At 38.8% G+C, this 25,276-nt stretch overlaps 1 protein-coding gene across 1 annotated transcript in view; it reads right to left on the reverse strand.

Annotated features, from left to right (window-relative positions):
* The window catches only part of COL25A1 (collagen type XXV alpha 1 chain), a 428,953-nt gene that overhangs the window by 37,016 nt on the left and 366,661 nt on the right, over positions 1-25,276 (reverse strand). The window contains exons 19-28 of the mRNA XM_077814764.1: positions 17,363-17,425; positions 15,848-15,916; positions 14,776-14,820; positions 11,476-11,520; positions 10,039-10,116; positions 7,703-7,726; positions 6,245-6,289; positions 3,517-3,561; positions 3,145-3,225; positions 682-744 (exon numbers count right to left, since the gene is read on the reverse strand). Of these exons, the coding sequence (XP_077670890.1) occupies positions 682-744; positions 3,145-3,225; positions 3,517-3,561; positions 6,245-6,289; positions 7,703-7,726; positions 10,039-10,116; positions 11,476-11,520; positions 14,776-14,820; positions 15,848-15,916; positions 17,363-17,425 (558 nt within the window). The remainder of the gene's footprint in view (positions 1-681; positions 745-3,144; positions 3,226-3,516; positions 3,562-6,244; positions 6,290-7,702; positions 7,727-10,038; positions 10,117-11,475; positions 11,521-14,775; positions 14,821-15,847; positions 15,917-17,362; positions 17,426-25,276) is intronic.

The following is a 25,276-nucleotide window of genomic DNA, read 5'->3' on the forward strand; positions in this document are numbered from 1 at the left end:
AGAGCCACATACATGTCTGATACTGCAAACACTTACTCATGTGAGTAATCCTGAATATTTCCATGGGACTATTCATGCCAGTAAAGATGCACCCCTGAAGCCATTAAGGACCGGATATAATGCTCAACCAAATCAATGGGAGTCCTTCATTTGACTTTAATGGGCTTTGGATTGGGGCCTACTATCATTATAGCCCTTTGGAGATCTGGTACTCACTGTACAAGGCTGACAGATAGATAAACAGATTGCTGAGACAAGAAATTCCCATCAGTCTTAACTCTCTGTCTTATCTCTCTATGATTCAACACAAGAAGGGATGGTTTCTATTCTCAGTGAAGCCAATGGGAGTTTTGTCAATGACTTATGTAGGGGGTCTGGATTCTTATATAGTTTTTAAAACATAGTATAGGGTTAAGTTAGTAAACTAGTGACCTACTTTCCAGAAGTCTGTATAGAGCAGTGATTCTCAAATTATTGTCCATCAGTGGTCTCCCTTGCCCACCGCGGTTGATCATAGAGTGAAACATTTAAACAACCCAAAAGTAGGAAACTGTTGGGGTTGGTAGGAGAGATCATCCATGAAGGTCCCTCTTTCTCTCATATGAAGTGTCCCTCAGAATGAAAAGGTGGAGAACCACTGCCACAATAATGAGCACATCACAATAGCATGGCAAGACTTACAGAAGGACCTTGAGGACCAGGCAAACCAACATCTCCTTTTTCTCCTTTCATACCATTGGCTCCCTATAAAATCATTATAAAGAGTTATTAAACAATTTCTGTCTTATTAACAATTGAATTCACTGTAGAGAAAAGAACATTTTTGTAATTAAATATTTATGCTTTTCATAATAAAAGTTTTGCTTGTAACGGAATTGTATCTCTAACTGTCATGACTTTCATACTTGACACCATGTATTATAAATGTACGCTTATTGCAAAATCCCATGATAATAGCCAGTAAGCACTAGACTATCAAACAATTACAAATATTAATTTTAACTTGCATGGTTAAAAATATAGATAGAGCAGATAGCAAGGAGTTTATTAAAAGTTCTTTGTATTGTAATATACTGATTTCATTATACATTGTCGAGGGGTGTGTGTGTGTGTGTATACACACTCATTATTCATGATTAATGAATTATCAAAAAAATTAATCATGATTAATCGCAGTTTTAATTGCACAGTTAAACAATAGAAAACCAATTGAAATTTATGAAATATTTTGTATGTTTTTCTACATTTTCATATCTATTGTAGTCAGCATTGTAACTGAAATCAAAGTGTGTATTATTTTTTATTATAAATATTTGCACTGTAAAAATGATAAAAGAAATAGTATTTTTCAATTCACCTCATACAAGTACTTAGTGCAATCTCTTTGTCTTGAAAGCGAAACTTACAAATGTAGATTTTTTTGTTACATAACTGCACTCAAAAACAAAACAATGGAAAACTTCAGAGCCTACAAGTCCACTCAGTCCTATTTCTTGTTCAGCCAATAGCTAAGACAAGCAAGTTTGTTTACATTTACAGGAGATAATGCTGCCCTCTTCTTATTTACAATGTCACCAGAAAGTGAGAACAGGTGTTCGCATGGCACTTTTGTAGCTGGCATTGCAAGATATTTACATGCCAGATATGCTAAACAGTCGTGTGGCCCTTCCTGCTTTGGTCACCATTCCAGAGGACATGCTTCCATGCTGATGACACTCATTAAAAAAATGCGTTAATTAAATTTGACACTGAACTCCTTGGGGGAGAATTGTATGTCCCCTGCTCTGTTTTACCTGCATTCTGCATATATTTCATCTTATAGCAGTCTCGGATGATGACCCAGCACATGTTCATTTTAAGAACACTTTCATGGTAGATTTCACAAAACGCAAAGAAGGTACCAATGTGAGATTTCTAACTGGACCAAGGCTTAAGAATCTGAAGTGCCTTCCAAAATCTGATCAGGACAGGGTGTGGAACATGCTTTCAGAAGTCTTAAAAAAGCAACACTCCGATGTGGAAACTACAGAACCCGAACCACCAAAAAAGAAAATCAACCTTCTGCTGGTGGCACCTGACTTAGATGATGAAAATGAACATGTGTCAGACAGTACTGCTTTGGATTGTTATCGAGCAGAACCTGTCATCAGTATGGATGCATGTCCCCTGGAATGGTGGTTGAAGCATTAAACAAGAAGCGGGCAGCGTTGTCTCCTGAAAATGTAAACAAACTTGTTTGTCTTAGCGATTGGCTGAATAAGAAGTATGACTGAGTGGACTGCAGACTCTAAAATTTTACACTGTTTTATTTTTGAATGCAGGTTTTTTGTACCTCATTCTATATTTGTAAGTGCAACTTTCATGATAAAGAGATTGCACTGCAGTACTTGTATTAAGTGAACTGAAAAATACTATTTCTTTTGTTTTTTTACAGTGCGAATACTTGTAATCAAAAATAAATATAAAGTGAGCACTGTACACTTTTTATTCTATGTTGTAATTGAAATCAATATATTTGAAAATGTAGAAAGCATCCAAAAATATTTAAATAAATGGTATTCTTTTACTGTTTAAGTACGATTAATTACGCGATTAATCCCGATTAATTTTTTTAATTGCTTGACAGCCCTAGTATCTGTATGTGTGTATATATATACATATACACCCCCCCCAAACAAATATACATAGCATATATTATATAGATTTAAAATCCTTCTATAAACACAAAAATAGACTTTCTCTCCTTCAAGAATATGAGTCAGCCACTGAGATTCCCGGTATCAAGCTATTTCTTGTGTAATCAAGCAGCTCATTTCTCCTGAATGTTACCATATTTATTTTTGTCAAAGTACTGCTGTGATTGATGACTCTTACAATGGACAAATAAATTTGTCAGCATACCAGTTAATCTACATCTTTCCACATTTTATTTGCCCATAAATAGAATGAAAAGTTCTGGCAAACAACTTTTGGTCTATTATTCATGCCTCCTCCTAGTCTAGAAATGGAACTACTAACACTTTCATTTTATGTTTTCTGCTACTTCTGAAACGTACAAACACTTAAGAATTACCAAATGTGGAAGATATCATTAAAAAACCCAAATTAGCTTTCAGCTAAATTAAATTGATTTTGCAAACTTACTGGTAAGCCTGGAAGTCCAATTCCTCCCTTTTCTCCTGGCATGCCAGACTCACCCACGTCCCCCTTTGAGCCTTTAGGACCCTGAAAAATCATATCTTTGTCATGAAAATGACTTATACAATGCTCACATATCAATAAAATCCTGGATTTGTTTAAGGATAAACCAGTAAAACATAGAGTGACTTTTTGCCTCTGATAGGTATGAATTTATTATTGCATCACTGCATAGTCACTGCATGTGTCACATATGGCCATGTCATGTGACTATGAATTCTAAAGCCCACCCCTTCCACAATGTACAGTAACATTATTTCTAAAAAAAGCCATAATTGTTCATAGGGTCTGGCCCTAGGTGATGTACTCATGATGTACCTGCTCCCCTTCAGCTCCTGGAGTTCCTTGGGATCCTGGTTCACCCTGTAAGACATAAGGTGGAATTGCGTTATCTTCCCTTATTACTCCAATTATTGGAGAGATTATGCTGTGCTAAGTAAATTATGTTGGTCAGTAATACCCCAAACCCCACACCTTAGCAGTGCACGACAGCACAATGAATGACGTAGCTGCATATTACACTGCAGAGAATAGGAGAGAGATGTGTCATCTTGTTAAACTTGTTGTGGAAGTTTATCTGCTACAGTATCTACATACACAGAATACTTACAATGGGCCCTGCCCAACTAGATTGTGTAAGGCACAGAAAGGGGTATAAATTGACTGCACACTGGCTGACTTACACAGGAGAAAAATTCCACCATCCTCCCAAAAAACACCCACTCTGCACCATTAAAGTCAAATGGGAGTTTGTCATTCACACCAATGAACATAAGATTAAGCTCATGAGCAGTGGTTTAGGATGCTCAACAATGTTGCAGCCTGGGTGAATAAATATGGACGACTCAGACCCTTTATGATTTCTTGCCTGGCTAATTTGATTGTGTCAGTCAACCAGGGAAGAGCCTCCCTACCCCAGTAGAATGTGGGAAGATGCCCTGATTCCTGAATGTCATTCCCACGGGAGGAGATGACATATAGGGGAGTTGGGGTCGGATCTTTGGTTCCAACCTCTTTAAGGCTGAATTCTGGTTTACCTTGGCTATTTCTGAGGGGGAAAGTATCCTCTTTGACAAGGAAGCCATGTTCTGCAACTGTAGCCCCAGAGTTTCAGAAACCCACCCCTGACTGGGAGCTGCAGAGACTCTGTAGGCTACACAGATCCTACTGAAATGTCTTTCTATGCCCTCACATATACTGTCCCTCACCAGTTTGTGAAAACCAGAAAGACAGTATTTTCTCACAAATGCTTGCATTGACTCACTTACATCTATACTGGCATTTGGTGAAAAACCTTTAAATGCAAGAACAATTTTTGATAAACCAAAAATAATGCATTTTCCCATGATATCATGGGATGGGATGCATCATAAATTTAAAACAAATGGCATTGTTTCCAGTGTGGGCTGCACAAGAGAGTATTTGCTCTTCACGAGAGCTCATAATCACTGAGAGAGTTTGCTGCTACCCAAACAGGATATTCTGGAGGATACATTATATGATAAGCTCTTAAGAACTACAATAATTATCTCTTATTTAATCCTATCTGGATAGGTTAGCTATCCTGCACCAGCTTAGGGAGGATCCACTGTTCACTCAACATATTCTGCTTTAAAAAAAAACAACCCCTTTGTAAGTATAAGCAATTCATGATTTAGATTGTATAAACAGAGCCCCACTTGGAAAATGCATAGCATACAGCTCCTATATGCTGCACTTTAATGTGTGCATCATCATACAGAAAATATAGAGACTATTCAAATTTAACCAAATTTTGTTTTGCAATTAATAAATGTTAGCTAATAAGACATCTTCTATATGAAAAATACATGTAGACAGAGAAACAGACAGCTAGACTCTGTTCTATTTTGTGTGGGTTTACTGGAGTGGAAAAGGGAACTTCCTCCACTCTTGCATATCTCTGCAAATACAAGGCAGAATATGGTCCTAGTTGTCTTGAATGCCATATATGGTGTTGGCCTGATAATGCTCCACAGCACCAAAGAGATGGGATCAGTTGGCTTGGGATTGCAGCCAGTCTCCTGGCACCCTGTGCACATATTGAACTTGGTGGCAAGTCAGGGGAGTAGAATATGCTGTTCCTTTTTGGAGCAGCAGTATAGCATGCTGCAGGAATCAGTGTTTTTCTCTTTCTGGTGCATATATATGATACAAAAGCTGCATTAATCTGTCCCCATATTTTGGCAAGCACTTCCATGTACAGCCCCAGTGCAGATTATTTCTGCCAGCCAAGAGTGTGAACAATCTGGATGTTGCTGTGTGCATGGGAGCCATTGTCTGGTGAAGTAGCTACTTCTAAAAGTATGTGGATCACCCTCCCTGACCACTAGGCCATACCTTGGGACCCTCCTCCACAGCAGAAGGCCTACAGAGCAACCTCAATGCAGAGCTGGGAGGGAACACCAGCAGTGCACCACATCGGCTGAGCATGGGTGATTTTCTATTGGGCATCAATGCACAACACCCAACCAAAAGTGTACATATATTGAAATAAACATTTTATACTAATTAAGATGCATATCATGATATTAGTCCCATCATGTAATATTTCAAGTGTATATGCTCGTCTATGCAGTATATTTTATATATAAATGAACCACGTATGTAAGCAAATAAATAAGCAGAAAATTGGACTATACATATAACATTTTTTGGTTCACTGGCAATTTTGAAAAATTGGAAAAAATCATTTTGGGTTAAATAAAACATTTTGTTTCATTTTTGAGCATTTTTTTCATTAAAAAAATTAAAGGAAATTTTGAGAGGAAAAGTAATTTGAATAAAAAAGTTGAAACATTTCATTTAGAAAATCTCAAAATGAAACATTTCAATTTTTATAGAATTTTGTTTAGCTTCTTTTCTGACCAAAACAATTCAGTAAAATCAACATGAATTTGCAAAATGTTACAGTGTCATCCAATCTACATTTTTCACCGGAAAAAAGTTTTAGTCAAAAAATTTCACCCAGCTCTGCTAGTGAATTCCTGGACTTTTATAAGAGGATGTGTTAATTAAGAAAGATCACCTTTGGTCCTTGTGCTCCTTGAGGTCCGGGTGGCCCTGGTGGACCCTAGACACAGAAACAGAAAAATCTGTTAGCTTTGAACCGTCTAAGCTCTTTCAGAACATATCAGATACACATAAGTGTGAACGTCACCATTGTTAAAAACACAACCAGTCTTTTTAAGAAAACTTTATTAACATGGGAAGAACCAACACCAGCTACAAACAGGTTGTTAATTTATGACAACTCTCAACAGACAATATGGAGTCACAAAAACCTGTGTTAAAATAACATTTCATGGTTATGGTTTTGAACTTATGAAGGGGCTGCTGCTCCTATTGATGGAAATGGCAAAGCTTCCATTGATTTCAGTGGGAACAAGACTGAATCCCAAAGTACGAAAAATGTAAAGCTGGCATCAGAGCCTACTGAAATCAATGGACAAACTCCTATGTTCAGTGCTTTGTGGGATGAGGTCATGAGTCATTAACTCATCCCCTTTTGGCTAGCAACTGTAGCAGAAACAGCCTATATGATTGCTTACTGTTCTGAAAAGCTGCACAATGGGGGGATGCATTAAAAACACACAAATTCCATCACTGTTATAACAACATTTACAAAGATGGCAAAACAGGCCTAATGAAAATGTTAGAGATAAACAATTAAACAAAAAAGGGAATAAATTAATTTGATCAAATCTGCAGCTCCTTTGGAGCCTAATTCTGCAAAATTCTAAGTGTGTCCTATGACACACTGGGTCCCCTAAGTTTCTAGTGAAGTCAAAAACTCTGGCCCAATGTGTATAAACCTCCAGTGGGAGTCAGTGAGAGTGCAAGGCATAGAAAATACTCCGCACTCTGCAGGATGTGAGCTGTAGGTACTGGAAAAATTTCAGTATTTCATATGACAAGTTCTTTTAACAGTGTCTGACAAGAAAGAGAAGGAGAAATCATCACACTAAATCTCTCTCCTATATTCCTGCTTATAAACTGAAATAGGCTACTTTTTAGGGGGAGGGGGGAAGGTGAACTTCTGTGTAAAGTTTTCACCCAATATGATTTAAAATAACTGAACTGTCTACCCTGAAAAATAAGGCTGACAACGGAAAGTTAACTGGTGCCCAATCCTATACTTCTTGCACACTCAGAACGCCCATTTAAATTAATGAGAGATTTGAGAACAGAGCAAATGAAGGATCTGGTGCACAGAGACAGCAATACTAAGAACCTTACATGTCTAATCTGTCTTGCACTTCTATCAATGGAGTTTTGTCATTATTCGATAGGAAAAGAATCTGGCCCTAGTTTTCAACAATATGTTCATTGTAAGGAAAAATTTAGTGAACAGACACATACATGATGATGAACAGGGTCAAAATCAGATGAATGAAGATACATCCTAAATCAGCAGAATTATGAACATGCAACTACACAGAATAAAATAGCTACAAAGCACAATAAGTCATGCAGTAAGAATTACCGTGACAGTTAGGGTGGTAATCCTCTGTTGGCAAAATATATTAACAAAAGACAATGTTATCAGATGTGAATACTGAAATAAAATATTTCACTTGTTTAATAATGAACTTCACAGAATCTGTGCTGTGTCTGGGAGATCTGTATCTTACATTGGAGTTTTATATAAGTGAAGACTACAGGCTCTGGCTATAAAATTTTTAGGTCCAAATAAGATGTACCTTAACAACAGTAGAATTTGATGGGGGAAAACTTTTGGCTCCTATACATAGCTATATATTAATCTTCCACACCTCTCCTGTTCTAAAAGCTGTTATTTTGCCCAATATTTTGAGGTCTCTGCTGGTTCTGTGTCATTAACAAATACAATTCCCAGAGCTGTGATGTAGGTAGTAATAACGGTACACAAACCAAGTTGCTGATCCACAATATCAGCCATCTTAACTTCAGCTCCATTTAAAACATTTGGAGGAGGGGCAGATCAATATTTTCATAATGGAAAAAGGGAAAATAGTTAGATTGGTAATTTTTTGTGTTTCAAAGATAGAATAAAACAAAAAGTAGTGAAAATTCTCAAAAGGCAATACAAAATTACTTGGTTGTATTGTTTAAACATAGTCAGGGCTGAATTGTGTTTAATTTACTCATACAGGTTTTTTCATTGACAGCAATGTGACCACCTGCACAAATAAAGTAGGCAGTATTTAGTCATGAAAATGCTTTTACTATGTGTCAGCAAAGACGTTCATACATCTAATGTGTCTATCTAAATGTAAGATTTAGTCTTATTCAGTTTAATAGGCATATAATCATACACTATTTTATAGAGAATTGCACAATAAAGAACATTTTTTTATAAAACTAGAATCATATCAACACAAGCTAACTTTGGAACCAAAATCTCTAGCAGATGGCATTTTATATGGTGGTGCATTTGCATTCACCCTATATATGGAAGTATTTAAAGAATTTTAAAATGGAAGAAAAATTCAATTCTGCTAATTTACAGGACAAATAACTAAATTAATTATACCAAATGCAGTAATTTACAGTTTTCACATTCATTTCTAGCTATATATTTAATTTAATTTTCAGTGTTCATTTCTAACTATATATTTAAAATTTTAATACATAAAGCACCTGATCCTGCAGTTCCTCCAAAGGTAAAATTTCCACTTCAGCTATTCGCTTTTGTCTCTGTGAGGACTAGGAGCAGACCCAAAGAGAGACTCACTTATGTATTTTGTGTCTGGTCCTCTAAGTCAAAGATACATAAACGCTGCAGGGTTCTTGCTTGAACTGTGGTGATAATTTCTATACCATCGTTTTCTGTGTTGATGGACTAAGATGTCTCATTCTCCAGTGACACATGAAATGCAATGGGAGGCACGAACTTGAACTACTGTAAATTGGTCTGAGTCCTCCAGGCTTCTTTATGATGTCTTCCCAAATTGTATAAAAATTCATTCAGACAGAGGGACTGGATCCTGTAAACTCTGTCAACTTCTACTTACATTCTGAGAGGTACTGAGAACCCACTGAATACTGAAAATTCCTACAAACTCCTATTTAAGTTAAAAGTCCCAGAACCTCCAAGAATTTGGCACAATGAAAATTGCAGGTGAGTGCTTCCATCTCATAGGACTGAACTGGTAGTTAGCAAGACCACCAAATACCGTTCTCATAGCTTGCAAGTCACCCTGGTACACTTGGCTTTCATGTGAACATTCACTCACCCTTTATGTAAAACACTTATTTTTCTAGGGCTGAGTAAATAAGGCGGCCAATGCTTAAGTCTATTTAATATATTTACTGCTAAGGATCCTAATTCAAGATGCTGATTGAATCCACAGCTTGCTAATGGAGTCAAGTGAGTTGGTTTCCAAACCTCAAAGTTTCTGCTCTTTACATTTTGTGGAAAGAGTAAGAGGAGGAGGAGAAGAAAAAGACAAAGACAAAGAGAGACGGTCAATATTATTCTACTTGAACTGAAAAGCAGACACTTCTGTGGGATCTGTGTAAGTGGTTTATTAGATGAATTCAGCACTAAAAGCTGTGGAGCCAGCAGTGAATCAGTTCTGTCCTCATCAGATGATGTCAATACAGTCCAAGGAATATATAGAGCTAATTCCCTCACCACTGCATCAAGGAAACTCTTTGTCTAACACCAGCAAGAAAATCTAGCTTCCAAGCACAAGAGATTCCTAATTAATATTTCCAGCAAATCTTTAAGATACTATGGTGGAGTAATTTCATGTCCTGTGCAAAACAAAAGTATAATTATGCCAAAGAGTTGTTCTTTCAGTATTTAATTATTTGAGCTTCTTTATGCTCACATACCTGCAGAGCTTCATGGATATTGCCATTGTAGTCAATTATCTCTGTTGCACCTTGATCTCCCTTTTGTCCAGGCGGGCCCTGTAACATATCACCCAAACACTACATTATTTGAATCAAGCACACAAACTCTTAGTGACTGATTGTTCTATCCTAGTCTCTCTTAGTCTGTCTGAGACTGTTTCATTCTATAATCAGCATTTGTTTGAAAGATCTCCCTGCGCTGAAAAGTTCAGGGTTGCTAAGATCCAGGTTTTGGTTGGCCCACAATAGAGATTAGAACCAGAAGCAAAGTTTAGATCTGAATCTTGTGTTTCCATTTGGGCCCCATAACTCATTAGTTTCTTTCTCATATTTTTATATTTTAATTAAAGAGGTTTTCAGAAGCGTGAAACTCATTCTATGAAAAGAAATATTGACCCAAGCCTCTTTCACATTGCAGCTGAGTCTGTGCTAGCAACAATGCTATTTAAACACAATTATCGTAAGCATGTTTTCTGTACGGTTTCCATGACGTACTGTAGAGAAGGGTTGTTTTCTGACTTGCACTATTTATTCATTCACATTTGTTCCCTGAACTTTTTTGTAAATCTTGGTACAGTACATTTTATCATTTTATAGCATTTTCAATAAATCACAGACTGCAAAAGTTAGTCTAAAACCAAAGGTTGTTTTAAGAGGAACAAACATTTTAAAAAACATAAATATGAATGAGTAAATCATAACACAGTGAATGGTGCTCCAAACAGTAACACCGATATATAAAACTATTTAGATAGAACACTGAAAGAAGGTGCTGTGTCAGGCCTACTCTCTTGGATCATTCAAGTAAAAACCACACCCCACCTATGAAATTTTGCAAATCTCAAACATCATCGTCCAATCCAGAATCCCGCTATCCTCTCAGGCAGCTTCCCAATCAACTCTCTCCCTTCCTTAGAGAAAGTCTGGGGGAGAGGGGATCTTCCAGAAAGGTGGGATCCAGACAATTTAGGATTTTATAGGATAGATCCATACCAACACTTTAAACTTCACCTGGAAATCAAGTGATTGCCACAGCAGAGCAAATATTTGCCAAACAGCACTGAAGGATGACTAATCTTCTATGCAGTGTTGTTGTAGCTGTGTCGATTCCAGGATACTAGAGTGACAAGGTGGGTGAGCTCACACAGAGCTCAAAAACTTGCCTCTCTCACCAACAGAAGTTGGTCCAGTAAAAGATATTACTAATCTTCTAGGCATCTAGAGTATGATTTATAACATAGATTTCCCTGTTGACACTGAACTCCTGTTAGAAACCCTCTTCATGCCACAACTATGTTAGCAACAATCATGTTTAACCATAGCTGGTGCTAACTCACTTTCACCTGTAGTTGTTGATGTGGCCTACATGTAACAATTGAGATTTCCATTGGACAGGTTAAAATGAAGTACACTTACCCTAGGACCTATTGCTCCTGAATCACCTTTGTCTCCAGGATGACCCTATGGAAAAGTAATATTCGTAAGCAAAAAAATATAAACAATCTGTCCAATAGTTTTTATTGTTGGTAGTTTAAATATTTTTATTACTGTCCAAGTTGAGCATATACTTTATTTTAAAAAACAAAACAAAAAAACTTGACATGGGTTATAAACAAATAGAATATGGGTTTTAGTTACATAGGGGTAACTCCGCTGAAGTCAATGGAACGTAAGGATTGAGACTGTTGCAACTGAGAACAGAGTTTGGCTCTTTGTATGTAGCATTTACTATATAATACATTACCGGGGTTGCTTTGGAAATAACAAAGGATCAAATAAAAGGCAGACTGCAAATTCAGTCATTTAAACAACTTCCCCATTCTTGATAGCATGGATACCCCACTATCAGAAGCTTTACAAGAAAGCTCAAGGGGTAAGTCACTCAGGGTATGTCTACACAGCAATTAAACACTTGTGGCTGGTCTGTGTTGCTGACTCATTATCACAGGGCTTGAGCTGCAGGGCTGTAAAATTATGGTGTAGATGTTTGGGACCCTCTCCCCTCACGGAGTCCCAGAGTCCAAATTTCGACACTGCAATTTTACAGCCCCACAGCCCAAGCCCTGTGAGCCTGAGTCAGCTGACATGGACCAGCCACGTGTGTTTAACTGCTGTGTAGACATACCCTCAGGAATTGCCACACAACTTCTTCAAAAGGGATTTTTCAAACCACACATGCATTTCTTTGTGTGCTCATTATTCCCATTGGGGTTGCAGAACTTCTTTCCTCAGCCACTGCCTCTCTGACCACCACATCATCGTTGTCAACATGTAATGATTTCTTTGCCCTAGTATCCCAGACGGAATAAAGATCTTTATCATCTCACTCTCATCTTTTTCCTCCTGGCTGTCACTAATAAGCTCAGAGGGGTGGAGAAAACTTTATCCATAAGGGCAAACTCTGTGAGTGAACCTTGTCTTCATAATCTGAAATCTAGTGCTTGGGACTTATTTCACATTCACAGTCACTTCCACAATAAGCTTTCTTGTTTGTCAGTAGTGTCAGTAAATTCAATTAAATACTGCTACTCTTACTCCTGTTTGGATCTATACTTGCTTTTGTGATTCTGGTATGGACAAGGATTATTAATTCACTAATGATACGAGAAGGGTGCATATGAGAAAAAAAGAGAGGTGCATAGTGGGAGGAGATACTAACATTTCTGCCATCTGGCTCTATATCCCATGTCATCTTCTCTGCAACAGGAGAGGGCTGGTGGACATGTGGCTAGGGCACTGGCGTATTGCTTAAAAATCTGAGTTCATTTCCCTGTTCTTCCACACAGTTCCTGTGTAAGTCTGGGCAGTCACGTAGCCCCTCTGGGCCAGATTTCCAAAGGTATTTAGTTGCCTAAAAATGCAGACGGGTCCCTCGATAGATTTTCAAAAGTGCTCAGGTGACTAAGTCCCATTGGGAATTAGGTGACTAATCTGCTCAGGCACTTTTGAAAATCCCATTGTGCACCTTTCTGCATCTTTAGGTGCCTCAATACCTTTGAAAACTGGTCAGCTGTGCCTCGGTGGCCTTTCTCTGAAAGGGGAATAAAAATAATACTTCTCTACCTCATTGCGATGTTGTGTGGATACCCACCACAATATCAGGAAGGTGATCAGATACTGCAATGATGGAGGTCTCAGAAGTAGTGCTTATCATCTCTCTCTCTCTCTCTTTTGACAAGCAAACACCTTTATCAATCTCCCGCCCCTCCCAAGGGCTCCCTTTTGTGAAAGTCAATGTTGACAACCTATGGGTGAAAAGTGCTTCTAAGATCATCCTGCACACACTGAATTTAGTGGTGAAAATTCCATTGACTTGGTGTAGGATCAGGCACTAAGGCCAGGTCTACACTACAAAGTAAAGTTGACCTAACTTACGTCAGCATACAGCTGCCACAGTAATTACATTCCCTGCGTGTGTCTACACTTTGCTTCTTGTGTCGGCGGTGCACGTCCTCAACAGGAGTGCCTGTTTTGATTGTGGGATGGCTCCTGAAAGCCAGTAACAGCCAACGGAAGCAATGTGTTCTACACTCATGCTGTGTCGATCTAATTACATTGACCTTGACTCCACACTGCTTGTGGAGGTGGTGTTATTAAGTTGGTGTGGCAGGCGAGTTACATCAGTGGGAGCAAAAATTAAGCGTAGACACTTCCATAGTTACATTGACCTAACTCTGTAGTGTAGACAAGACCTAAAAAACCACATTATTCTGTGAATAATATTCCAGTGGAGACCAAGTTCTTCAGCATAAGGAGGAAAAGAAATCAGGAGTATTTAATTGTTGTTTACACCACCTTGGTTCTGTGAACCACTTTTTATATTTTATTATTCACTATGAGCATATGCTTAACTTTGTGAAGTCAATGGGACTGAAGCACTTACTTAACTTTAATTGTGTGCTTATGTGTTTTGCCAAATGGAGATATACTGCCAATTGAGGGTTGACATTGCAAGCAATATAGAAATGATTCTCAGCACAGCTTTGTTCTCTCAAAGTCATTTAATTAAACAAAAGAATAAATATTTCAGGTTTTATTTTGTTTGGACCTCATAGTATAAACTGGCAGACACTAGTAAGATTTTGCAAAAAATATTGCAAATCCATTGAAAATTTTTACTTTCACTGATTTTGTATTCACTATGGTATTGAAGCTTTAACTTTTTGCCAAGGTCCTTGGTAGTTTTTCAACTATCTAGAAGACAAATCTGAGAGACCCAAGCCTGGTACATCTCATGCCCAAGATTCAAAATAAACAGCCACGAACCCCCTACAAAACATCAGCAGAATAACAATAAGAAATTATATTTAAATCAAATACTTTTCAATGGCTATTGGATCAGCAAAAGGTAGAAAGTACCAATTTTAATAGCTCTTTCCTCCAATCCCAAAGAAAATGGATTAAAACACAACCGTCAAACAGAGAGAGATAAAGCAGGTACATGGAAAAAGAGAACAGACAAAAAAGAGACTAATCATTTTAAGATGTTACAACAGAGAAAGAAAGAGCACAATCATGGTGTACAAAATATATAGCACTTGATTCTGCAGACCTTACAGTTAAAAAGCCCAGTGAAATCCCTGGTAGTTTTGCTTGTATGAAGCCTGCAGAATCAGTTATCATTTCTTTCTAGATCAAAGTTGATGTGATATTACTAATAATTTGCCCTGGAAATCTTCATGTTACACCAAAAGAGGCAACTCAGTTGACACTGACCTTTGACCCCTTTGGGCCTCTAGTTCCAGATTCGCCTGATTTCCCCTGTGTGAGGAAGACATAGAAGATGGGCAGAAGAAAAAAGAGAGAAAGGAAAGAGCAGAGGAAAAGAGAAATTAGTTCTGGCTATTAGTAGTAGAGAGCAGTGGAAACACTTTATTTTCTATGAACAACCTCATGAATCCATCTAGTTTAGCACCCAGAATAATGAATTAGTATCAATGCGCTCACACTGTCGGTTCCCTTCTTCCACAGGAATTCCACCAACTATTCTCTTACTGATTCTTGCAGACGGCTGGCACAAATAATTTTGCCTTGCAGGGGGTGCCAACTGTACTGCTAGGCCCACCAAGAACTGAGAGGTTAATAGACCCGCTAAGTGTTTACAAGATAGTACTGCTAAAACAAAGTGTTACCACAACAGTTTTCCCAGGAAGTATAGATAAATAAAAATCTACCTGACAGAGAAGCCGGACTACCATTTAAAGATATGCTAAGAGTAGAAAACTCAAGCACCAATCCAGTAGAAAATGCTCAGAAGATATTAAAATGTATTGAGGATTATTTCTTTATTTTTTCTTACAAAATTAGAAAACAAGAAGCAAAATGGATTTTCTCTGAACTTGAAAGGTCACAGTGTTCAAAAAGCTCAAACTAGGGTGCTTATAGACACATCAGGGCAGAGCTTCATCTTTTGTCAATTGCCATAGCTCCATCACAATTTCTACCATCTGAGGATCTGTCTCCTTCAGTCCAAATAATGGATTCCACTTAGGGCCTAATTCTGCAGTTCTGAACATTATACTACCACTGACTTCTGGACTAAACTGTAGGTATGTCTACACTGCAGCCGGAGATATAATTTCCGGCTCAGGCAGATGTCCACACACTAGCTGTGATTGATCTAACACACTAAAAATAGCAGTGTAGCCATGGTGGCAGAGGCTAGCTGCCTGACTAGTAGCAGTGTACAGGGATGAATTTACCTTGTTCTCCTTTAAAGCTCATTTGCAAAGTTTTGTTCTGGTTATTCAAAGCAATTATTGAAATGCCAGTGTTAAATCAGGCTGACCTTTAGCCCAGGAACTCCAGGTTCACCTCGCTCACCCTTTCCAGGAGGCCCTGCTTCTCCTCTTTCACCCTGTCAAAGATTACAACACACATGTATGTATGCATCACAAACCACAGGCAACCTTTAGTATAGTACAAAGTCAGTTCAGAAAAACTAAATAGGATGTACTTTCAAGCTCATGTGAGAGCTATAATGAGATGGAGAACATTTTTCCTAGGTAAATTTACAGCATTCCTGAAAGCAGAAGTGGATGTTTTCTGTAACTTAATCTGAGTCATTTTCTGTTGAACAAGACTGTATTATCTGAGAAACAGTATGTAACAAAAGACCAGAATAAGACATAGACCGAAGGGAGCAAAGTTAAAGTAGTGCTGCCTCTTACTTCCCTTCTCACAATCCTGGGGTGAGTTAGTTCCAGTGATCTAAATGAGTGTAGGTCATGTGATGGGTAAGAAATGAAGAGGTGGCCTTTTAGGAGCCTATTGGCAGCCGGTGTAGCAAACAAATCACTTTTGCTGGCTCACCCTGGTTAGGTGAGCAGCTGTATTCTGCACAAGTGAGAGCTGTGGAGTGCTTTCCACACTTCGCCCAAGGTAAAGTTCATTGTAGTAGTCACATCTAGAAGTAATACAGGTGTAGAATACTGAGTTGGGGTCTGCATTTAAGGAGTGGGGATGGCTAATGAAGCAATTAGGGACTCTAGAAGCCTAGGAATAAATCATGTCCTCTCATAGAAAAGGACAGAAACAGCACCATTCCATAGTTAAGACTGAAACTTTCCATTCAAAGCTTGTTTTGCATTCTCCAGCATTACCTTAAAACACATACAACATTTTAAAAATGGAAAGTTGACTTCAGAATTGGTCTGGAGTTCTGTTTTTTTCTTCCAAATCTGAAGTGAACGGGACAATAGGTTCACAAAATTTGGCTCTCAATTGGTGAGTCCACAAGACTTCAAAAATTCTTTTAACTTTATTTCCCGCTCAGTTGCAAAAGAACAGACAGAAGGAGAGAGGAAGAACAATGTTTTTATTAATGGATTTATATATCCAAGATCTAGTGCACAGGATCAAAGGTTCATTGCTTGGAGTCTATTTCTTAATAGTTATTAAGATAGATTGTCCATACTGGCATGTTGGCTCTCATGGCCTAATTTAGGCATTCGGTAGCTTTAGAGAGGCTACGTTGACTAAGGCAGCTAAGGAGCTTGAGACGCCTATGAATGATTAAGTACTCTGACTTTCTGGTTTTCTCAGGGCACGCTGTAGGCCAATTTAAAGTAACCTGGGTACCCAAAGCATTAATTTTAATATTTCCAAATTTTGGGCATACTTTAAAATTTTAACCTGAACTCTAAACTTTTTGGCAGTTTTTTTACAAGTACCACATTCTTATAAGGATTTTCATCCTTAAATGACTGATTATAGACCCTCAACTTCACTAACTTTTTTTTGATCATTAACACAAAAGAACCCAATATAATATGGACGAGTGTGTGGTAGAAACTAAACTTACCTTTGTTCCTGGTAACCCTGGTAATCCAGGTTCTCCCTGTGGACCAATGAAACCTGGTTCACCCTTTAACAGATGAAAGCATATTAGATTATTCTTCTTTTAATTGAAATTTATTACAATAAAATCAGTTTACTTTTAATAGTATTTTCCCTGATCCTTCAGGGCTTTCCTGCTGTGATCCAACAACTATAGAGAGATTAATTAGGGATGATTAATTAATCAGGGATTATTTCCATCAGCATACTTCTTGGAGCAAAGCTTCACGTAGTTTGAGAAAAACAAACTTGAAAGCTGCAAATCTTGTTTTTATGAAGCTAAGGACTGTTAACATGACCCTAGATTATGATGCAATTTATGAAACAAAAATCCACCATGGCAAGACTAACATCATGGTGGATTCAGGGAGTAGATGGGGTGGAGTAGGTGGGTTTTCATTCCCTGTACCCTCCCTGCCCATTTATCTGCAGACCGGAATAACAGGTAAGTAGCCCCTGCTCTCTCCCACCATGGTCAGTCGCAATCTGAACACAGCTGAGTAGGGAGTAAGGAGGGTCTTGTCCCCTCTCACTCCCCTGCATGTCTAAGGAACAGCAGTGACAATCACGTTCTAGATTAGCAACTACAAAAAGTTTTAAATAACTCTGTATGGTCTGTAAGGGACAAACCATACGTTTTTCTTTACAGGCTCTTTCTGAATGAGGCCTCATGGTTCCTAGCATTACATTTTCCCCCAAGAATCTGAATCAAGAAGAGGTTTAGCTACCAGCCATCATGAGTGCAGGTGGCCAAAATACTACTGAGCCAACAATCGCTTTTTAAAAAAATGTTCACATATAAGTTTTAGTGGTATCCCCGGAATCTAAGAACAAAAATTCTACTTGGCTTTATGCAGACTGATTCTTCTGGGCGCTGAGTACCCTCAGCCCCTGCTGAAGTCAGTGGGAGTTGGGGAAGAACAGCACCTCACAGCAGCAGATCATTAATGGCTTCATTTAAAAGAAATCACAAACACTTGCTATTTTAAATACCTAGAATGACAGACACATCCATATTCCTTGTTTACAAAATTATTTACATTGATAAAGGGAGACATATGGTTGAATAACTTTTAATTCCAATTAGAAAATAAAGGGAAATATCAACTTGCTCATCGGCATGGAATTACAGGTATGGTGCACTGGTGAGAAAAACAGTGCAGGTTATGAACTCAGGGAGGTTTCTTGCATATTTACATATGAAAATCACTGCTATCACTGATCAATGTACCACTGGTGGTATGAAATAAAGGCCAGCATATCTGCTAAAGCACAAAAAGAGAGGGGGAAGCGAGGAAATTAGTAGGAAATAAATAATGCAGAAGCATGTATTTCTTAATGAGGTTAGAGGGTATGTTATAACAATAAAAATAATCCTATAGTTCACATGCTGTCTTTGTAATGTAACTGTGTTAGTGCATACCAGTGAGAGTAACCTTTGGGTATTCACTGTGGAAGGAGGCATTCCCTTTTAATGAAAAAAGCACTTCGCCTCCACAGCCATGGAATTTCAATAATTTATTTTAAAATTAGGAAGGAGCTTGACAGCTCAAAATTATTTTACAGCACACCAACACAAACTATCACCTGGTCAACTCGGCAGATTTATTACTTGACCTGTTAATTATGATTTCTAGGGGAAGAAACAAGTACTGATTCCATGACCCAACTTCTGTCTATCAGAGGCCAAGCTTAGAAATGTTATACAAAGATCTTAACAAAAAGCTTTTGGCTTGAATTCTGGCAGACCATTGTGCATAGGCTCATACTAGAAACTTCATACACTATAAAAGGAGTGCTGGCAAAATCTTTCCACTGCAGTCCCAGCCTTCCCCCAAGCCTGGAGAGAGATTGCTCTACAGGTGCTTTGTAACAGAAAACATGGAGGATATTGTACAAGGTCTGTGGTTTTACTTCCATGATCTGAGAGTGCAGGGTTTATATCGAGACCTGCTTTAATATTTTATCAAAATAGTTTTCTATAAATTGTGTAATATCCTTGGGCCTGGGATAGGTGTAGTGGGAAAATCGAAGTACATAAAAGGCTTCCACTTTCTCTCTTTATCTGGAAAGCTCAGCCCATCATATTCCTACTTTCCTTCTGGAGTAAGGTATAGGGGTGAGGCATTAATCTGTACAGATACAGAACTATAACCCTGACCTGGGAATGACCCCTAAATATAACCCATCTGAGTGGTTTATTTGTGCTCATAAGGGGGTTCAGGGAAGCTCTGGATGGGCCTTCTGCCAGCCAGCATTCTGGCACCTACTATGACTGCTTTTGGACCACAGATAGGAGTGTGTTTGGCAAATCATATGCTCATAGAATTATTCTTTTGTCTTTTACTTTTTCTTATTGTTCAGAAAAAAGTCCACATCTGTTAATGTTCCTGGATGATAAGTCACCTCAGCTCGTTTCAGTGATATCGTACTACATTTCTCAATGTAATAATGTCACTGATGCAAACTGCTGGGGTGAGGGGGCTACAGTTTACAGACAGAAATATGGTTTATAAATACCTGTTGTGCCATTTTAAATAGAAAAAAATACTTGTTGCCCTCAAAAATACATAGGTTGATGTGCTTAATGCCACATCTATGCGTGTTCATGTACTTTACTGTGCTGCCACCTGCCAGGGCCATGCCCCTTGTGGCTGTTCTCCGCCCCTCCCCCCCACTCCCGAATATCTTAAGGCCTCCTGTGGAGATGGGGTTGATACTTGCAAATGCCCTAAAAACTCCTGCAGCTAAAAAAAGGGAGGAATTAGGACATCAGCAGATGTTCTTACAGATTTCTGCTTCTCCAGAAGAGCAATCTGGCTTCTGGTGGCACTTCTGAATGTCTCAGCAGATTCAGCTTTGGTGTGGGGTCCAACCTTCACAGACTTACGAGCAACTTCACATGAAGGACAAAGTACCTTACCTCAAGTTTTTTTGTCTAGTGTAGACATGTCTGAAATGTATAAAGACAAGGGCCAAATTCCAAACTCACATTATGCCCCGGACGGAAGTGGCAGATGTGCAGTACTAGTAGTGAGGGAAAATAAATCACATCAGATGAAGTGAGCTGTAGCTCATGAAAGCTTATGCTCAAATAAATTTGTTAGTCTCTAAGGTGCCACAAGTACTCCTTTTCTTTTTGCGAATACAGACTAACACGGCTGCTACTCTGAATCCAAGCTACTGTACTTGAGCCAAGAGGGAAGTGATAGATAGATAAAATGGAAAATTGATCTAATCACTACAGTTGCGAAGGGCCACAAAGCAGGGGAAGAAAAAAAAAATGAACACAGCTCTGCTTATAGTCTTCCTAGATCATTGCTGGAGCATGGTTATATCTCTGTACTCAAGCACCAAAACCAGGAAGGGCACTGTGAACCCGGGACCTCTTGGTTCCAAATGGCAGATGGCCATAGGGATGCATAAGGGTTACCGGGATCCCATTGGTCTGGTATCTACATACTATTTTGCCAGTGAGTGTCACACAGGTCTCTACTGAAAGCCTGTGTCACACTGGTCCTCATAATAATTGTGAATCTTATGTGTGGATAATATAAAAAGAGTTATGTATATCTACATTGATAATTATGTCCTTAAGGTCTGTGACTTGGGACTGGTCACCAAAAGGTGAGAAACAGATTTTTTTCAGGCAGAAGATGTTTATCTATCCGTCTACATGTACACTGATTATTGTATATGTCACGCCTAATTTTATGGTCTGAGCAAAATGCTTATCAAGTGACTGCAAAGTCTCCAGGGTAGATCCTAGACAGGAAAACAGACGCAGCAAGGATTATCCTGTTTGCAAGTGAAGACAATGGATTTTTGGACTACAACTGCAGAGACACAGACAAACTCCGGATCTTTCCACTGAGGAGTCAACATGACAGTGTGCTTCCCTCATAAATGGAAGATCACAGCCACACCTGGCTCTAATGTGCTGGAAGGATTTTGGGTGACCTTTTGCTCTGTATGAAATGACAATGACAGGAAGTTAAGTTTAGGCTCTAGCATGTGTGCTATGATTTTATTTTATATGTAACCCTTCGTTTCCAACATTTCAACTTGCTATCATTGAATCCCTGTTCTTTGTTACAGAAACTTGCTTTCTCAATAAACAAATCTAAGTGCTGTGTGTTAAGCGAAGCTGTGTTCTATGGTGTAACTGGTAAGCTGTGGTGTACTGTTTCTTTGGGAACAGAGGACCTGGGAAGTCAGAGTGCCCAGTGGATCAGGGGCAGGGCACTCCCAGGAGATGCTTGGATGATGCAGGTATTGGAGTATGCCTATTGTTGACCTGTACAGAGAGCAAGGCCTGTGGAGGCCTGGAAGGCAGTGCTTGCGTTGCTAGAAGCTGGCGGTGTCAGGGGAGCTGACCCAAGCAAGCATAGACAGGGCAGGTGGTAGAGAGGTGCACAACCCCAGGAACCCCTTGGGAAACATCAGGCACAAATGGAATATAATGTATTTTCAAGGAAATTCGCATGACCAAATAGGTAGCTTTAAATATAAGGTAAATAGGTAGCTGTTCAAATATAAGAGTGATTTGCGAACAGAACTAAGTTTCAAACTTTAAAAAAATCATTTTTTTAACAATATAATTTATACATTGTCTGTGTATCTCTAACAGCTCTTCAGTGTAACTACAGCATGTTTACTGACAGAAAATATCCATAAAGAGTACTTATGTGCCATTCACAATACGTGCAGGAAACTGTAGGAAGCCCATTCCCTGGCTTTTCTGTCAGCTACTCATAAAGGAAATGTTTGCTTTGCAAACAATATATGTTCATCCTACCTACTGTATAGTGCTAATATTGCCAGATTTCTGCTTTATCATAATCTACGCTGCTCAGATAACAAATCAAATGACTTATAAGTGTGTGAAACATAATGAAAACAAACAGTTTTATCTCAGTAACGTACACTGATGCCCCTGCAATGCAGAGGAAAAGGGAAAATCATTTTGATTAGTCCCTGCTACAGACATGACACAGAAGCCATACAGGATTATAACTAGAAAATCAAGACTATGATTTGGTAAAAATAATACTTGACAGTAAAAATCTAACCCAGCATATTGCCACAGGAATACAACAGTAAGGGTTGGTTCTGATCACATTTGCACAGATCTTTTACACTGGTGTAACAATTGACTCACTGCAGTTACTTCTTATCTCCATTGGTTAAGTAAGATGAGAATCAGGCTCTAACTACTGTGGGATGCAGTATCCTTTAATGTAAGCACATAATGCCACTAGGATTCACGGTACCTGCTGTCACACACACTCATCTATTTTAGTTTAGCAAAGGATTTTTCTAGTAGGTATGATAGGTGAAAAATTCACCCCGTGCAGAGCACTCATGCCAAGCCCTCTACCCCCAACTAGGGCCCACATGAAAGGCTCAAATAGACCCTCCAAACTGGGGTTAATGTCATCATAGATGATTAATCATATTTGCTCTTGTGTTAGTCTGTTTAAAATGCATCCTCAAAAACTAAATTCACCTTGCATCACTGATTAAGTAAGCACTAGGTATCTTTCACATTTGCATTTAGTCATCTTTACTTCAGCATCAATAGGCATAAGGTGCTGGGGACAAAAGCTGTGGTCCTGGAAACTGATTCTAGATATAAGCTAATGCAGCTTGCAGTCGGGTAGCAGATAAGTGTCATGTCACCATCCAGACAATCCATAGATTCTCAGACCCTGAGATGCTGAAGTGAACACTGCTGTCTATAAAATCAAGATGACCTTTAACCTTGACTTATCTAAACACCTGGTGCAGTTTCTTAAAGCAAAACAGAAGTTTTATCTTTGAAGGATCTATTATAAGTAGATCGGGCTGCAGGAAACTGATCTGGGGGCATGAAATATTGAAGGTGACATGTTAGGCAGGCAGGAGGATTGTGGTAGGAGATTGGCCATTGGTATTTTCTAGAGGATCAACAATTCCTCTACTAATAGTACTGCCAGGAAGCTTTAAAAACCCCCACAGAGGATTGCTTGTTTGTATTTTAGCTTAAGATTTTTGTGTTCATTAGTTATGAAACACTCGCTTAGCAACTGTCATCCCAAAGACTGCCCAGGTTTTCCAACTTTTCAGACCAAGATGTTATTGATTTGTTGGGATTGAGGCAAGTTCCACCAGTTTACTTGATATCAAGATACATTCCAAAAATTATTAATTACTTCCATTATGCAAAAGGACCCATATCATTTGTTGTTATTTGTTACGCTGGTAGACCAGATGTCAGCTCATGCCAAGGTCCCAAAGCCTCAAGTGAACGCTATCAGATGTGTAGCTGGAAATCAGTCTGACTCACCTATGTGTTAGCATTGCTAAAATAGGTATTAGACTTGTACCAATGTGTTCAGACTTTATGAAATACTTGTAAGTTGCTGCGTCCATTAATCTCACTTATAATATCTCTAACCCATGCAGTAAGGTAATATTGAAGTGTTTGTTCTGTAATGTACAAATGTTCTCTCTGAAACTGTAAATCCAGCCAAGAAAGAAACATCACCAAGTGAAATACTGGTTTCCACCCATGAGGAGGGGCTATCTCTGGCCCATCAGGAAGACCTATTGAATCCAAATGGGCCATAGTAAGCCATTAAAGAGCAAGAACTTTGTTGATTGCTCCCAACACAACCATGAAGAGGGGGACATGCAGAAGCGCTCGTCCTATCATCTTGGCCTCAAGACAGATGGGGATAAAAATTCCTGGCCAGAAGGAATTAGAGTTTTTTTTATGCAGTTCAGACTCTAAGAGGCAAAGATTCCTAAACATAAGGAAGAGATCCCCAGGATTAACCTGAGTTAGCCCTAAAGGACTTAAAGAGATGGCATATTTCAGCACTCTACCACCATCTGAAACCTAAGACTGCAACTCGTGTGTGTGTGTATGTTTACCTGTTTCAACCACATAAATAACTCTCATTTCTTTTTCTTAGGCTTTGTCTACACTAGAGACCTTACAGTGGCACAGCTGTACCGAGGCAGCTGAGCTGCTGTCAGTTCTCTCGTGTAGCTGCTCTATGCCGACGGGAGAGCGCTCTCATGTCGACGTAATTAAATCACGCCCAAGGAGCGGAGGTAGCTATATCGGTGGGAGAAGCTCTCCCGCCAACACAGTGCTGTGCACACTACCACTTATGCCGGTGAAACACTGCTCAGGGGAGCGTTTTTTTCACGCCTCTGAGTGACATTAGTTTTGCTGACATAAGTGGTGGTGTTGACATGGCGTCTGTTAATAAACCTTTAATTAATTTACTAGAGGTTTGTCTACAAGTGTTGTCTGTGGTGTGAGATCTAAGGTGCAAATTGACCTGAGGTAAGTGACTGGTCCTTTGGCACTTGGAGTACCCTGACTATTTTGTGATCTTTGGTGTAAAATGACCATCTATCACAGTGTCAAGCTTGCCTGGGTGGCAAGATAGTTCAGAATGCCCCAGGGGACTGTCTGTGAGTCCATATTAAGGCTGCATAGTGCCTGAGGAGTTTACACTTGTTAGTTGGTTGAATGTGATCACATCAAACCACCAGAAACAATAATCCATACCTCTTTGATTTCACTATGAGTGTTCATGCAATGCAGAGTTGCTATCTTGGCAAATGACAAACTACAAAGATACTTTTTGCAAACCTTGTTAGTATTATTTTAGCTCCTAATCAGGTAAACACGGGACATCAAAATGAAAAAATGTGTTAGTCCATTAAAACAAATGGTGTGTCGGACATCTAACAGAATGTAAGCTAGATAGATATTTAGCTAATATTTTATACTTAAAAGGGCTTCCAGATTCAGCAATAGGGAAGCTTATAATTATGTTAAACTTTTTTTTGAAGACAGTCTACTTTTTTTACGAAGATT

The sequence above is a fragment of the Eretmochelys imbricata genome, chromosome 4 (assembly GCF_965152235.1).
Source record: "Eretmochelys imbricata isolate rEreImb1 chromosome 4, rEreImb1.hap1, whole genome shotgun sequence".
In the NCBI taxonomy this organism is placed as follows: Eukaryota; Metazoa; Chordata; order Testudines; family Cheloniidae; genus Eretmochelys; species Eretmochelys imbricata.